At 33.8% G+C, this 15,178-nt stretch overlaps 1 protein-coding gene across 15 annotated transcripts in view; it reads left to right on the forward strand.

Moving 5' to 3' along the window:
- LOC120773898 (TLD domain-containing protein 2) overlaps positions 1 to 15,178 on the forward strand; it is a 275,286-nt gene that overhangs the window by 159,208 nt on the left and 100,900 nt on the right. For 12 of the 15 annotated variants that reach the window (XM_040103078.1, XM_040103106.1, XM_040103119.1 and 9 more), the window contains one exon: positions 1,720 to 1,791. The exons of the other annotated variants lie outside the window; for them this stretch is intronic. In XM_040103078.1, coding sequence (XP_039959012.1) covers positions 1,720 to 1,791 — 72 coding nt within the window. The remainder of the gene's footprint in view (positions 1 to 1,719; positions 1,792 to 15,178) is intronic. 15 annotated transcript variants of the gene reach the window in all.

Raw genomic sequence — 15,178 nt, forward strand, 5'->3', positions numbered from 1 at the left:
AAATTTATGATGCATCAAACCACGCATATCGAAAAAAACAATGAGCATTACCTGGATTTTGGAACGGTTTTGACGTGTTTTTTTTTGTTTCGGCTCGTGTTTTCCCCTCCATTCTTTATTTATTTGAATGTCAAACTCATAAGCCCATGTCTCATCGGCAGTTATAATACTCTCCATAAATGTGGGATCGGAATTCGCACCATCAGACTTTTTTTCGGTACTCTTTTTGTAAAAGCTTTATCAGCTTTATCGGGGCGAATTGAGCAAGAACGCGTTTCATACCCAAAATCATTCGAACGGACTCGTGAGAGTTGTCGAGCTCTCTTACCATCTCTCTAACACTGACTTCTCGATTTTCAATAAGAATATTCTCCACTTTTTTATATTTTCATCAGTTTAAGAGGTCGAATGTCGTCCAGAACAAGGCATGTCTTTACCGATCCCTCGACCGTCTTTGAAGGCTTTACACCACTCGTAGGCTTCTATCTTTAATAAAACCGAATCGATGTATGTCATTTTTTAATATTCGCAACGATTCCGCATAAAAAATTTGATTAGAAATTCAAAATTTTAGACATATCATTTGCTCGATATTTTTATTCTTTGTAAAAATCACAACGCACTACTAAGGTGGACCGACTTAAGCAGCTTCTGTAAATGAACTGGTTGGCAGATCGCGCTCATATTTGGCATAGTAATTAAGAACAGTCCCGCCAACTTAGCAAAGTACATTTCATTTACCCAGTGAATTTAATTACAATTTCCGGGTGCTTTTTTGTCACAATTTACCATCAAGTCTACACTAGGGACATTATTTCATTTGAAACTATTTGAATTTTCCTGATTTAAACGCAGTTTCTACAAATTGCAGTTATTTTTATTTATGAAAAATATCACAATCTGAGATAACAAACTTTTAATAACAGTATTTTGCATTTGAAACCGTTATAAGCTTTTAAAGCCAAACCTTTTAGAACAGCGCATTAGCAGAAACGGAAATTACTTATAATTTTTTTAAATTCACACAAATTGCACGCACCTAACCCACTCCTGTTCTCGTTCTCGACATGCGAACTCACACAAACACCTAAAAAATCGAGTGAATTGATGCATTTCTTTAGCCATGAATTTTATAGCCGGTGAAATGTCAAAGGCACATGGAATCCTGCCGTCCATTACTCACCCTAGCGCTGCCTCAGCCATACTGTCTATGCATGAAATGTTGGGAAAATGCAATAATTGCGCTTCCCTGAGGGCGCCTCTTGCGCTGTGACTAGGTAAATGGCGCGCACAAAAGCCGCAAAACGCTTTAATGCACCGTTAATGCATTTAACGGCGTTTAGTGTGACGTCCGCGCGCAAAAGGTGTATGCAATCGGTGCGACCCTGTGTTTTACAGTTATTATTTTTCATTTGTTAGAAGGGAGAGCGCGTGTTTGCACTGCAGACTGAGAGGGGGAGAGACAACGCAAAGCAGTTTAAATTCACAGAGCACACAGACAACTTTTTTAGTTTTTTAAATTTTCCATAAATTTAAGTAGTTTTACTTTTTACTTAAAGGTTTTAGTGTTAGCAATTTTTTAAAATATTATTTTTAACGCTTTTAACACTTTGTTTTTGTACGTTTTATCATTTTCATTTTTTCTTTAATTTTATTTTATGTTCACTCGATTTGCTCGTTGGTTCCTAACCGCAACAAAAACAAATAACACTTGCATAGGTCACGTAGGGCTAGTCAAGATGTATCGCTTTTGTCACGCAGCGTTGACAATTTAGCCGTGCCAGTGCGTCGGTAAGTACACAAATTAATCCTTTAACCGCACCTTACTCAATACTTATACTATTTACACACAAACAAATGCGCAAATGTACATTCTAACCTAAAAACTGTATTTATTTATTATTATTTTACTGTCTATGCTCTTTTATGCAAGTCAATGTTGAATATGGCATATAAATAATGTTTATCAAAATATGTATTATCTGATGACTTAATTTGCTATTGCATGCTTATATGTTTAACCGTAATATTTACCTATGTATGTATATATTTTCATGCATATTTGTACACATGTTTGTGGCATGCACCTTGAAGCTGTTTGCATTTAGCTGTAATCGATGTGGAAATAACTAAATTATGTAGCTTTGATGTTGAAATTTGAACATTGAAACTCATAAATCATTAGCTATTTACTTGCATATGTGGCAATTTGTTAAAAGAGCTTAAGTCGACTTTAGTTGCGTGAAAATATTATTGCCATTTCGACCTACTTTTCCCAATCACGACTTTGTGTTTTTACTTATACGATGTCTTAGAATCGGCAGTCTTTATTTGCGATGAAATGTAAACAAATTAAATTCGATTTTTTATTAATACTCCAAATGCATACCACAACTTAAGTCGACTTCAGTTAATTTGTCGTATTGGCGCACAAAAATTAGCACATTTATTTGATATATATATAGTAATTAATTACTTATAATTAGTAGTTTATTTTACCCAATGAAATAATTATTTTAATCAAGTAAACAATTGCATATGAACAACAAGTTCGCATATAAAACACGTATATTTTTAAACTTTCACCTTTATAAATATTTCTAAAACAAAATATAATTTCTTTTATAACTTTTTTATATATACCATATACGTATATTGAATACAGATTTAAAAAAAAAATAATAATAATAATTATCCGCTGTTTTTACTGTGGAAATAGTCTAATTTGATTATACTTAATCAAAGAAAACAAATAATAGTATCATTTATCTATCCAACCAAACATCTAAATCTCCCTTAAAGATTAAAAAAAGACGCTACAGAACTCAAGTCATTGAGTATATTTTAAAGCCCTGCCTAGAAATTACACGAAAATAATATATAAAGGGTGATCCATTTCGAAGTTCCCTACTTTTTTTAAAGAACAAACACAGAAATTTCAAATGTAATGGGGAATGTTTGTTACTATTCGAAAGAACATGCTTTAGCATTTATTTTTTGAAGATTATCTCTTTCAAATATTGACCGCTGCGCTACGTCTCAGATGGTCCATCCATTGAGACTAATTTTCAATGATTCATTCGAGCATTTCGACTGCTAACTGGCAACACACGTGATGTTTTGCTTCAAGGCCTGAATCAAAGCGAGATTGTCCGCATAGACTTTAGACTTTCCATAACCTCATAATAAAAAGTATAACGGTGTGATATCACACAATCTTGGTGGCCAATCCACGGCTCAAAACGTGAAATAATCGCCGAAGTGTTCCCTCAATAAATCCATTGATTGACGCGATGTGTGGGAAGTGCCGCCGTCTTGTTGAAACCAAATGTCGCCGAGATCAATTTCAGGCATCAAATAGTCGGTTATCACGGTGCGATAACGGTCGCCATTGACGGTTACATTCTCAACGGTATCATTTTTGAAGGAATATGGACCGAGGATTCCACCGGCCCACAAACCACTCCAACTCGTTGTTTTTTCCAGATAGAATGGCAGCTCTTGAATTTTTTCAGGTTGCACGTCGTACCAAAATGCGCAATTTTGCTTGTTCACATAGCCATGGTGTCAGAAATGGACCTCATAGCTTGGAACTTTTCCATAGCCCTTAAAGCGAGGCGATGTTGTTCGGGAAGATCGAGCGACTTCAGTTCTTGCATAAGCCTAATTTTGTACGCTTTCAAACAAACACATTATTTACAGAAGGTAGAATTTTCGTAATAATGTTGAACGATTTGTAAACGTTATTCAGGCGTAAGTGTTTCCATGCTGAAATGAGCAAAAATATTATCAAAGCTCAAGAGTGATCTATCAAAAAAGACTGTTGAAAAATGTACCTCTACTTGGATCACCCGTTGTGTGCATAGTCAATGGTTAAAATTAATATTCAAAATGGCATATAATATTTGAAAATAATTAAAGCTCCCTTAATTCTTAAAATCTTGGTTTTGATTATACATTTTCAAAACGTATACTTGTTATCTTTATGTACCCTTGAGAAGGCTAGTTTAGTTACTACATTAAAGCGAACTACGTTAAAGCAAAAACCAAAAAACACACAAAGCACATAAGACTAAGATTTCGACTTCAGGATCAGTTCCATAGACGCCCCAGTCCTGAGGACAGAAGAATACAAAATACAATGTTTCCAAAGTAAACAGGACTTTTTGAATCTAGCGTCCCCTGGTAGCGCCATCTATATGTCAACTGGTGCGTTAGAATCTGCTATCTCTATCGATTGTCCAGTGAGAATTTCATGACATATCATTTATTGGGAGTGAAGTTATTGCGTTTTAAGTGTCAGTATATTTGTGTTATCGGTGCGAAAATGAGCTTCGAAAAAAAGCCAACATTAAATTTTGTTTTAAAATTGGTAATACTTTTACCGAAACGTTTCAATTGATGAAACAAGTTTATGGCGATGATTGCCTATCTCGTAGTGCACGAGTGGTTTCAACATTTTCAAAGTGGTCGTGAGGACACAAATGACGATCAACATGTGGGTCAATCAAAATCAGTGATTACCGGAAATTCTATCGAAACTGTGCGTGAATTCATCAAAAATCAGCCGAAATCATCATTGAAATTCATGGAAATGGAATTGAAGATCTCCAAAACATCAATTTATCGCATTTTGACCGAACCTTTTTGCTTACGAAAGGTGTGTGCACGGATTGTTCCGCACAAATTGACTGACGACCAAAAATTGCTCAGCGTTATTCAGACGTGGCCATTCAAAAGGCTTGTACCGGCATACTGGCGACCATACCGGCCAATGAGCTAAAACACTCGTTCGACATGCTTTTGGACCGTGGCAAAAGCTGTATTGAAGCAGAATGAGACTATTTTGAATAAAATACTTGTAAATTGATTTTGCCGAAAAAAACATTTGTTCTATTTCTTTTTCTAAAGTCCTGTTTACTTTGGAACGCACCTTCGGCGGCGAGCTCACCATATCTCTTACGATCCAGCTTGGGCCAAAAGAATATAGCGACAGCGCATGAACCGATGGCAATGCCCATCATCCAAAATACCCGATAAAAAGCCAAAGCATAGGAGAATTTCCGAATTTTCCGACACTTATTCACTTAGAAACCCAGATTCTCTGAGTGGCATTCTGCCAAAATTTTCATACAGCTTAAGTCAAATGTTTGAAAGCTTAAACTAATTAAAATTTTATTACTAACAACGTTGCCATCGCTAACTAACAACCGTTTCCAAAACAGTTGGATCTAAGTAACCGGAACGGACTGTCAACTCGGTTCCATATCTTGAAATTACTTCGGGAATGTTTTCTGCTGCTACAGCAACAACCTGCTATTTTCCAGAAATATTTTCGAGTATTTAAAAATTATCACTAATGCATCGACAGTTTTTGAAATGTGTTGCCTTTCATTCCGAACTAAAAGACAATACACAAAATATGACTAATATTGATAATAATTAATTTTTAGAAACGAACCAAGTGCCATTTAGCTAACAATAAAGCACGAGACACACACTTGAATTAAAATGAATTCGAGACATTAACCGGTTTTATCTTCTTCAATTGATATGAAATACATATACGGTAAGAAACATATGATCTCTTTGGTAATTTGACTTATCGGTGACCGGCGACTTTAAGTGGGTGGGCAAAAAAGAAATAAAATTTAATCTCAAGCACCCAGCCCGAAATGAAAAGAAAAGTGGCCGATCTTTATCTACGAGTACGCGCCCATGACATATCGGCCAGTGCCCAAGTGTCTTGAAGTGTATCAGCTGTTTTTATTTTCTACTCAAGTGTCAGCGGCGCTGTCAGTGCGGCGCAGCGTTGATAAATTGGAACGCCACATTATTTGCGATATTACAATATTGACTTTAACTACCTCATTGCCACTGGGCTTTTGCTTTATTTTATTTATTTATTCATTTTTTTGAGTCTTTTTTTTTCTTCGGCACTTTTACTTATTATTTGCTGCGTTATCGATAGTTTCGAGTGCTCACAGTGCCTGCAATATGTGTGAGTGCCCACATAAGCTTAAGCTCGAGTGCAAAGTGTGTGGCAACTCCAAAGGTAAACACAGTGGCACAATGAGTGTTCAGTAAACGAGCCATCTCCATAAACCCTCTTGTGGCTGGCAATGAAACGTGGAAGTAATGAAATAAAATAAAATGCTGCGCGAAATCCAGCGATTATATTACAGGAAGGTCGACTCTGTGACAGCTTTTTAATATTTTTTTTATTATTTATGGGCAGCACTTAAGAGTTTACATATCTACAAAGGCTCGTATATTATATAAGTATATACCTATGTATATACATATGTGTACATTTATATATTTTAGCAATGTTCGCATGTTGCTTTTGCTCCAGCTGCGTGCAGATAGTAAAGTCACACTTTCAGTGTTGAAGTTTTGAGGCGAAGTGTTTGCGAACGCTCGGTCATTGACACCCACTTCAGCGGATTAGTAATGTAAAGTTAGGCGACAAGTAAGTGTTTATGCACTTGCGAATAATGTTGATGATTTAGGCTTCATACACATGTACATAGTTATGCATTAGGGCGCACCACTCTCCATCCAGAAAAATTTTGTAAAATATCATAACTATTTTTCGAACGAAATTGGATAAAATATTATATTTAAAGACTTTAGTATAATATGAAAACCTCCAGAATAATATAATTACTCCAAATTAATAAGAAAATTTTCAGAATAATATTTAAAATTGCATAACATTTTTTGTACAATTTGTATATAGTTTCATTGGAATATTTTCTAAAAATTTCTTTGATCATTTTAAAGAATGATTGGCTTTCCTTCCTATCAAAGAATTTATATATGTACATATACATATGCATATATATATATATGTATAAATTTTAAGTTCTTCAGAAAGCTTCTTTACCAAAAAATTTATAGTTTGAAAATTCTAAAGTGGTATACTCCCTTAAATTGCTAGGCATTATATTTAGTTTTGTATTTAACGAAATCAATTGCTGAAGTATTTCGGAAATGCTGCTTGCAAACGCCTTCGTATTTTACCGTAATAATTTATAATAAATTAAAAAAAAAATAGTGTCAAAAACACGTAAGTTACACCCTAATAAATATAAATATGAAATTAAAAGTGTTCACCTTTAACCAAGTCCAAAATTCTATCTATTCTAAAAATATTTCTCATAAAAAGTATCGAAAATTCATTGTTCTGGAACCTCAAGCTCTTGCCATATTTCATAGATCACCATCGCTTGTTTTCAGTTCGCAAAACTATTTTAAAGCAATTGTAAAGCTAGGAACACACATATTTTTATTGTCTAATATAAAAATTAACCAAAAAATATTGGATGGCTTAATTTTGTCGAGGTTTTCTCAAGTTCACTTAGTTGGACTTAAGGTTTTAATAATCTTTTAGTAGTCAGTTTCATCTCAACGAAGCAGACTTAACGCATTTTGAATATCTAACCGATTTTTGACGAAATAGAGTTATATAAATTATAATCCAGAGGATCTTATTGCGTTTGCCATGTCGCCATCAAAAAGGGGTCTGTTGTCCGAGAATGTTTCCTCTTTCTGTTGTGGACGTTTTTAACGTGGCGGGTTCCAAACTCAGCGCACAATCCTGAGGAAGGATAGTTCGCCTTCTCACTTTAGCTCGCCTTCAAACGGATGTTCTTTGGCTACCCAGAGGATACTTGCTCTAAGACCGGAAGTCGTGAGCAATCAGCAAAAAAGAAAAACGACTCACGCGCTGCTGTAAGCTGTTGCATTTCTCACTTTGCTATTTTTCAGCTAATTTACTTAATTCTATATAAAATAAGAAATACGACCACTTATACTTGGTTTAAAGTTCGCTTAATAACAATTATCTTCAATTCGAAAAGTAAACAATAAGTACTTAGTATGTATAACGGTAATCAGTAAATTGCTTTATGATCCGTTATTATTCGAGCACCCTAATCAGCGTCTAATTAAAACGTAAACATGAAGCCACTCTATAAACCTTTTATTGTCTGAAGCTTTTCGCGCAAATTGACTGCACTTTATAGTAGCAAGTGAAATTTCAAATTAATAGAATCAGGTTGTACAAAATAATTTATTATAGAAAAGGGTATTTATAATGAGTTAAGCCACTGCTCGAGGGCTCTTGACAAGTGAAGACTTACCTTCTTACCTTGTATTAATTACATGGAGCTTTTACGCAACGACCTTGTAAAGGAACTTTCGCCCCAAAATCATCAGACTGCAGACCAGGAATAGAAGAGCTCCATGTTTTTAGCAATATTTACCTTGCCCTTCCGGAAGGTTTTTTAACCGGCTATTTTCTATTGTTCCCCCTCACAGTGAAGCTAGAACTCTTGCCGGACACCAGGTTTCGAAATTATTTGGTACAAGGCGAGTTCCGAATTGCACAGCTTGTTTGAAAATACCATATTTCTGTATTCCAATATCTTTGGTTAATCAGAGAAATACCACAGCTGAAACAGAATTCAAGATGATATTGTTGCATTATTGGTAAACCTCGCATTTACTAGCACAAATAGTACAAAATACCAGTCTAATAATATACAAAGTTCTCTGAAAATCAATTGGTTAGCAAAACTTACGTTTAGAATAGCCTTGAGCTATGATAAGGAGTCACTGAAGAAAGATGGTAGTATAGCAGACATTATTGTTGCATAGTTATTAACGACATTGAAGGCAGCGATATTATGGTGCTTTGAACTATAAGTATAGAAAGTTTTCCAATTAGTGTGTTTGCTTAAAATTTCCAAAAAGAGTTGTAAGAAAACGTTAGGGGATGGGTTTTTTTATATTTGATCAAGTCCAAAATAGCAAAAGCCCGAAAGCCCGAAAGCGGGGCATTGCTGGAGTGGTAACAGGAATATCCATTTCTTTTGCCGCGTCGATTATCTTTTGCAAGGCTGGATTTTTTTTTTCTTCGCTTTCTGTTTAATCTATTTTTTAGGATAACTTTGTCAGGTGATCCTTCTGCGTAGGTCAGTTTAGTAGTCATGCTTTTTGTGATGAAGAGTAACCTGTTTTCTAAGGTAGTTGAAATAATAATAAGGTTCGGCTAATATGTTTACTATTGGACTAATCCGGAAAGCTCCAATGGCCAGTCGGGTTCCTGTGTGGTATATAGCCGTAATTTTTGCCCAATTTCGTTTGGGAATTTTACTAAATATTGGGAATCCATAATCAATTGTTGACGAAATTACTGATTTTACTATATGAATGAGTGTGTTAGTATTGATTTCAATTTTTATACCCTGAACAGGGTATATTAAGTTTGTCCCGAAGTTTGTAACACCCAGAAGGAAGCGTCGGAGACCCTATAAAGTATATATATAAATGATCAGTATGTTGAGCTGAGTCGATTTAGCCATGTCCGTCTTTCTGCCCGTCTGACTGTATTTATACGAACTAGTCCCTCAGTTTTTAAGATTTCGTTTTGAAACTTTGACAACGTCATTTTCTCTTCAAGAAGTTGCTCATTTGTTGAAACTGCCAATATCGGATCACTATAACATACAGCTGTCATACAAACTGAACGATCGGAATCAAGTTCTTGTATGGAAAACTTTTTCATTTGACAAGATATATTCACGAAATTTGGTATAGATTATTATCTAAGGCAACAATGTAATCTCCGAAGAAATTGTTCAGATCGGATTACTATAGCATATAGCTTCCATATAAACTGGACACATAGTTACTAAAAGAAATTAGTTTCGGTGCAACCGAAGTTAACGTTTTTTTTTTGTTATGTTTCTGCTGCACTATATTATATTCTAATTCTAAAGTATTTTATCTCTGTTTTAATGTTCTACTCTTTGAATTTTATTCCTTAGAATCCCATTCCCTCACGCACAAGCCGTATCGATTGGCGCTGCAATCACTTCCGTGCGATTTTAATTAATTTTAATGAATTTCATATTTTTTCACTGCCAGCAGCAGCAATTGATTTGTTGCGTAACAGCTGGGTACTCTACTCATAGTAAACCAGCTTCCAAGTATATACATATATTTACATACAAATATAACGCTGGTTGCTGACTACTCTCGGCTGAAAATTGATGAATGATTGAACAGCGGCATGAACACGCCAAAGAACACAACAATTTATGTAGTTTAATGTATTTATTTTGGAAAGAAATCAAACTTTATAGGGAAGCCGACAATTTTTAAACGTATATACATACATATATTCATATGTATGTATAGCGGATGTTAATATAAAAGTACATATTTCCTCTCAATCTACGCAGCTACACGTGTTTGATTATTCGATTTTTTATTTTTTTTTTTACAACAGTGCGCGAAGTGTGCGGAAATTAATTTTGTCAATCATATACATACATACTTATGTATGTACATTCGGAAATGTTGGAAGTATTGAAAGCATCTGTCAGCGGCAAAAGGCAAAGTCGAAGCTTGAACCACATACAAGATTTGCAAGCATGTGTAAATATATAAGAGTAGATATGATGAAACATATGTATATTTGTCTACACATATTCATAAGGAAAGTTACGTTCACATATGCATATGTATGTAATATGTATGGCAAATAAACAGCAATATATTCCATGTAAACAGAACGATATATAACCGCATATACCTATATTTTCTCTTAAGCGGCCTCAACTCATACATAAATATGTGCTGCTGCAAAGTACTGTCATACCACCCACGGTTTGCTGAGGGATTACTCATAGATTGCCTGTAATCTGACATTTTAAGTATACGCCGTGTGGTCGGCGGCTTTTGAATATGCTCAATAGTCGTCAGATCGATTGAAGAAAGTTTTTTACGTACATACAAATATTGTTGAGGATTTTAATTTAATCGAAGTATTTTTATTGTTCGAAAATCAATGCAAATTATGCAACAGTTGCCATAGCCAAACGTTCTTTTTTTATTAAATAGGTAATGTAACATATTAAGTTTTGATAGGCATTAAACCTAAGCTACTTTTTTGATAGACCAGATGTCTAATATTATTATGTATCCAAAAAGTCTTAAAACGCCACCAAACTTCTGAGGTTTCCCATTGCACCCTTTTTTTGAAAGGAATAATTTTGGTGCTAGCGAAGATTGGCCGCAGTTTTATATCAAATAAGGACTAGCAAAAGATAATTACTCCGCTCCATAGTAGCTTATCTTCAATGAAATATATATGCCTGTAGACAATCAACCTCGTTTAACTATCTTGTTAGCCACTCCTAAAACCTACTTGGACTTCAGCGTGATTATAAAATATGCATTTCTCTTTAGACTATTTCGCAACTACCAATTTTCACTTTTAATAGTTTCCGTAATACTTTTAGTGTCTAAAATATTTGCTTTTTGATATATCTTACTCTATTAATTACTCCACAGCAGTTCTTACTCTTGCCAAAAAGTTTACAGGCCTCAAAAACAATAAAATTATATTGGTAAAATCGTTGAAAGAAAGTCTGTGAATCTTATTTAGCAACAACTTCTATATGGTTATACCAGTTAATTTAAATTATATTAGTTTATACCAGTTTCTTGATCGATTCGCCACTCTTTAAAATTCTAAGTAACCAGAGTGATTGGTTTATACCAGTTGTTTGTTCGATTCGCCACTCTTTGAATTTTAAGACACGAAAACAGCATAATCAAACAATATCTTCCAGAAGAACAACTCTCACTTTTTTACACAAGCTTCTAATATTATTAGCATAAATATACATATGCCAGTTTTGCCTCACTGTATTTGGTAAACGCTTCGTTCTAGCCAAATGCGCAGTAGGTACATACATACATACATATATGTAAGTATATATGTAAGCAGATATATTCCAAACTCAGCACAGCTAATAAAATCCGCCTACGCAGCCAAAAATGTCTACCAAACTGCTGCGCCTCACTGCGGACACATCACCTCTGCGCCCAGTCGCTTGACGCATTTTATGCATTTTTTGCATTTTTATTTGCAGTAAAGAATATTAAAAATGTTGTCAATGTGCACTTGCAGATTTTTATTTAGCATATATTTTTGGAATATATTTATGTAAATATACATACAAGCCCTGCAGGAAAATTTAATTTGTGAAAAATAATTTAAAATTAGTTTTAATATTAAATATTTTAAAATCTTAAAAGCAATCACGTGAATTCTAAAATCTAACTTTCCTCTTATGTCCGTGCCCAACTGTCTGTCATAAGAGTATGTACATACATATGTACATACGTGTGCTTCTTCAGACCGTCAGCAAGCGTATATTTCCATTGAGCTTGATAAAATGTACATACATACATACATATGTATGTATATGTTTGTATACATGTGTATATGTAACCGCAGTGGAATTGTTGTTGTTGTTATAAAAATATTGAAATTCTAAAATGTTGCTGCACCGTGACTTATGTCACTGCAGAGGCAAGGCATGGCTGCACCTCCAACAACAATTTTGCGCGCCTCACCTCGAAAATTCTAAATATGTATGTAAGTATGTTTATATGCAACGCCGAAGTAAACAGTCAGAACAACAACAAAAACCAAAAATACTTAAATCACAAAAAACGCCAATTTAGCCAGCGACGCCTTATTCCTATGAAAATCGAACTATTTTGCAATCGCCTTTTGTTTTGTTCCGATTTCTGCGCGACTCTGCGAACCACAACAGACACACAGTTACAAATATATGTATGTATGTACTATGTGCTTATATAAAAATATTTTAATTTAACAAATTGAAAGATTGAGCACACTTTATGCAAATAAAAATTCGCTTTTAGTTATTTTTTTATCTTTTTGTTGTTAGTTGCATTGTATTCTTTTAGCTCTTTTGTGTTTCAGTCGCGTTGCGCGTGTATTTTTTGCTCGCTTTCATTTCTGCTTTTGATTTGTTCTTATAAATAAATTCAAGTTTAAAAAATAATGAATGAATGCAAGGAAAACGCTGCGCATTTCAAGTTTTTGCAATTTTTTCACTTCTTTTTTTATTTTTGTTTTTGTAATAACTGACTTCCACTGACAGTTTTATGCGTGCTAGTTTGTAAATACTCTCAAACAAACATATTTATTTATATTTGTTTTCGTAACAAAGCGCATTGTTAAATTGATTTTGACTTCTTTGTAAAGCGACGATTTAATGGAGACACACTCCTTATTACATAACTTTTGTAATTTAGTTTTCTGGCGGCATGTAGCAAAAAAAGTGTAAATAAAAAGTACAAAAATAATTAAAACGAACTTCTTCAACATTTTGTTGAAGAAACAAGAAAACCAAATCGGTAAAAGAAATTTTCATTGATGAGACCTTTTTACATATGTACATATGTATACATTAGGGTGATTCAAAGAAAATTTTTATTTTTTTTCAATTGGTACTCGCAAAAATAGGTTCCTAGACACCTCTAAGAAAGCCTCTCCAAATATGAGATTTTAATTGTAACGGGAAGGTCCTCCGCATTCAATTTCCTACAAAACCTAATTAACAAGATATTTTTTTAAGTAGTTGGAAGCGAGATATAAATTTTTCTATCTGATAATAAAACCGTTAGGCGGAGGACCCAGGCTAAAAGTTTTTCTCGCATTTTTTATATTGCGTCAATGGACTCATGACATGATTTTTGAAGTTTCAAAAAAAAAAACGCAGGGATCTAAATATGGCAAGTACGGTAGCGGAGCCATGACTCTCGTTTTGTGTTCAGGTTTATAGTCCAGCTTTCATACCAAAAATAATTACCAAAATGGTTGGATGGATTCATAACAGATCCTCTGCTATATCTCTGATGGCATTATGACGATTTTGAAGCACTGTTTCTTTAATTGTTTCGACGTTATTGTCATTAACATCATTGCTGTCGAATTCCGTAGCCGTGCTTCTATTGGAAACATAAAATTCTAGTAAACTCGTTGTTCAATATTTTTCCATTATAAAATCGCAAGATAAACTGCTCGCCTCGTAAGCAAACAGCTGCTAAATAACCACTTGAAGATCAAGATCAAGCAATTACTAAAAAGAAGCACAATTAGTAATTCTTAGGCTCACCATTCAATTCCATACAATAATTGTCTTAAACTCGCTGAATTTTGTCTGACGGCGAATCGAACAAACCGTTGCTATAAACTGGTATAATATAGTCAAAAAACGCAAACAATTATAGCAACAACTTTTGTAAAATCATAAATTCCTATAAATTTATCAAAGGTGTAAATTTCATTAATTGGGATTTAGAATATAAATTAAAAGTGATTGAAGTCTTATTCTTTAGGCAAAATAGAGTGTCTGTTAATTTAGTTTCAAACTTTTCTTATTTTAAAAATCGTCATTCGACTAAACTAAGTTGAAAAGAAGTAATTTTCAACGTGAAACCGAAATTTTTAAGTTTGATCCGCCTAACCTTTATTACATTGGTGCCGATTTTTTGGCTCAATTCCATATTTATATTTGGTTATAAAAATAATGCTCCAAACAAATTTTTCCTAGTTTAAAAAACAGGGCTATCGCAGTTGTTTGGCATTGGTAGATATAATACTTTTAATACAAATGCTTCATATACCAAGCTCCTCAATTGGCTCAGACAATTAGATTGTAAATTGTGTCAATGAATTAGTTGTTCATAAATGTTCAATTTGGTTTATTCAAAGAAATTTTTACAGCCGTCAATTTTTAATTTTTGTTAGTGAAAATTTCTGTATGAGAAAAAATGTAATTGAATTCATTAAAGAAATATTCAACTAATGCAGTTCTTAAAATAAAGTCTGGATTGCGTGCTTACATGGCTGAGAAAAAAATGTATAATCTGCTAACTTAATCTGTATAAAATTCAGGACTTATTACTGCTTACAGCGTCGGGAAAAATATGTCGAAAGCTTTGGTTAATTCTGCCAATTTCAATTTCTTTGAAATTAGTTTTATGAAATATTTTCTGTATTATAAATTCTATCTTTCTAATCAGCGTTTTAGTTGACGAGACTGCATTGCATATGCATTTGATAAGATAATTAAGCACTAATTGATAGTCAATTAAGCGATAAGAGATAATCTATTAAGAACTAATTATCAATCCATTAGTTTGGCTTTAAAAAAAAGTTTATTGTAATCAAGATTATCGTGTTAAAATTTTGTTTTTGGTTTTTAAGAATCTCTACAAGTATAGGCTTCTAATATAACGAAATATGCTTTTGTTAAACACGTTAAGTTGTTAGACCATT

The sequence above is a fragment of the Bactrocera tryoni genome, chromosome 1 (genome assembly GCF_016617805.1).
Source record: "Bactrocera tryoni isolate S06 chromosome 1, CSIRO_BtryS06_freeze2, whole genome shotgun sequence".
NCBI classification, from domain to species: Eukaryota; Metazoa; Arthropoda; class Insecta; order Diptera; family Tephritidae; genus Bactrocera; species Bactrocera tryoni.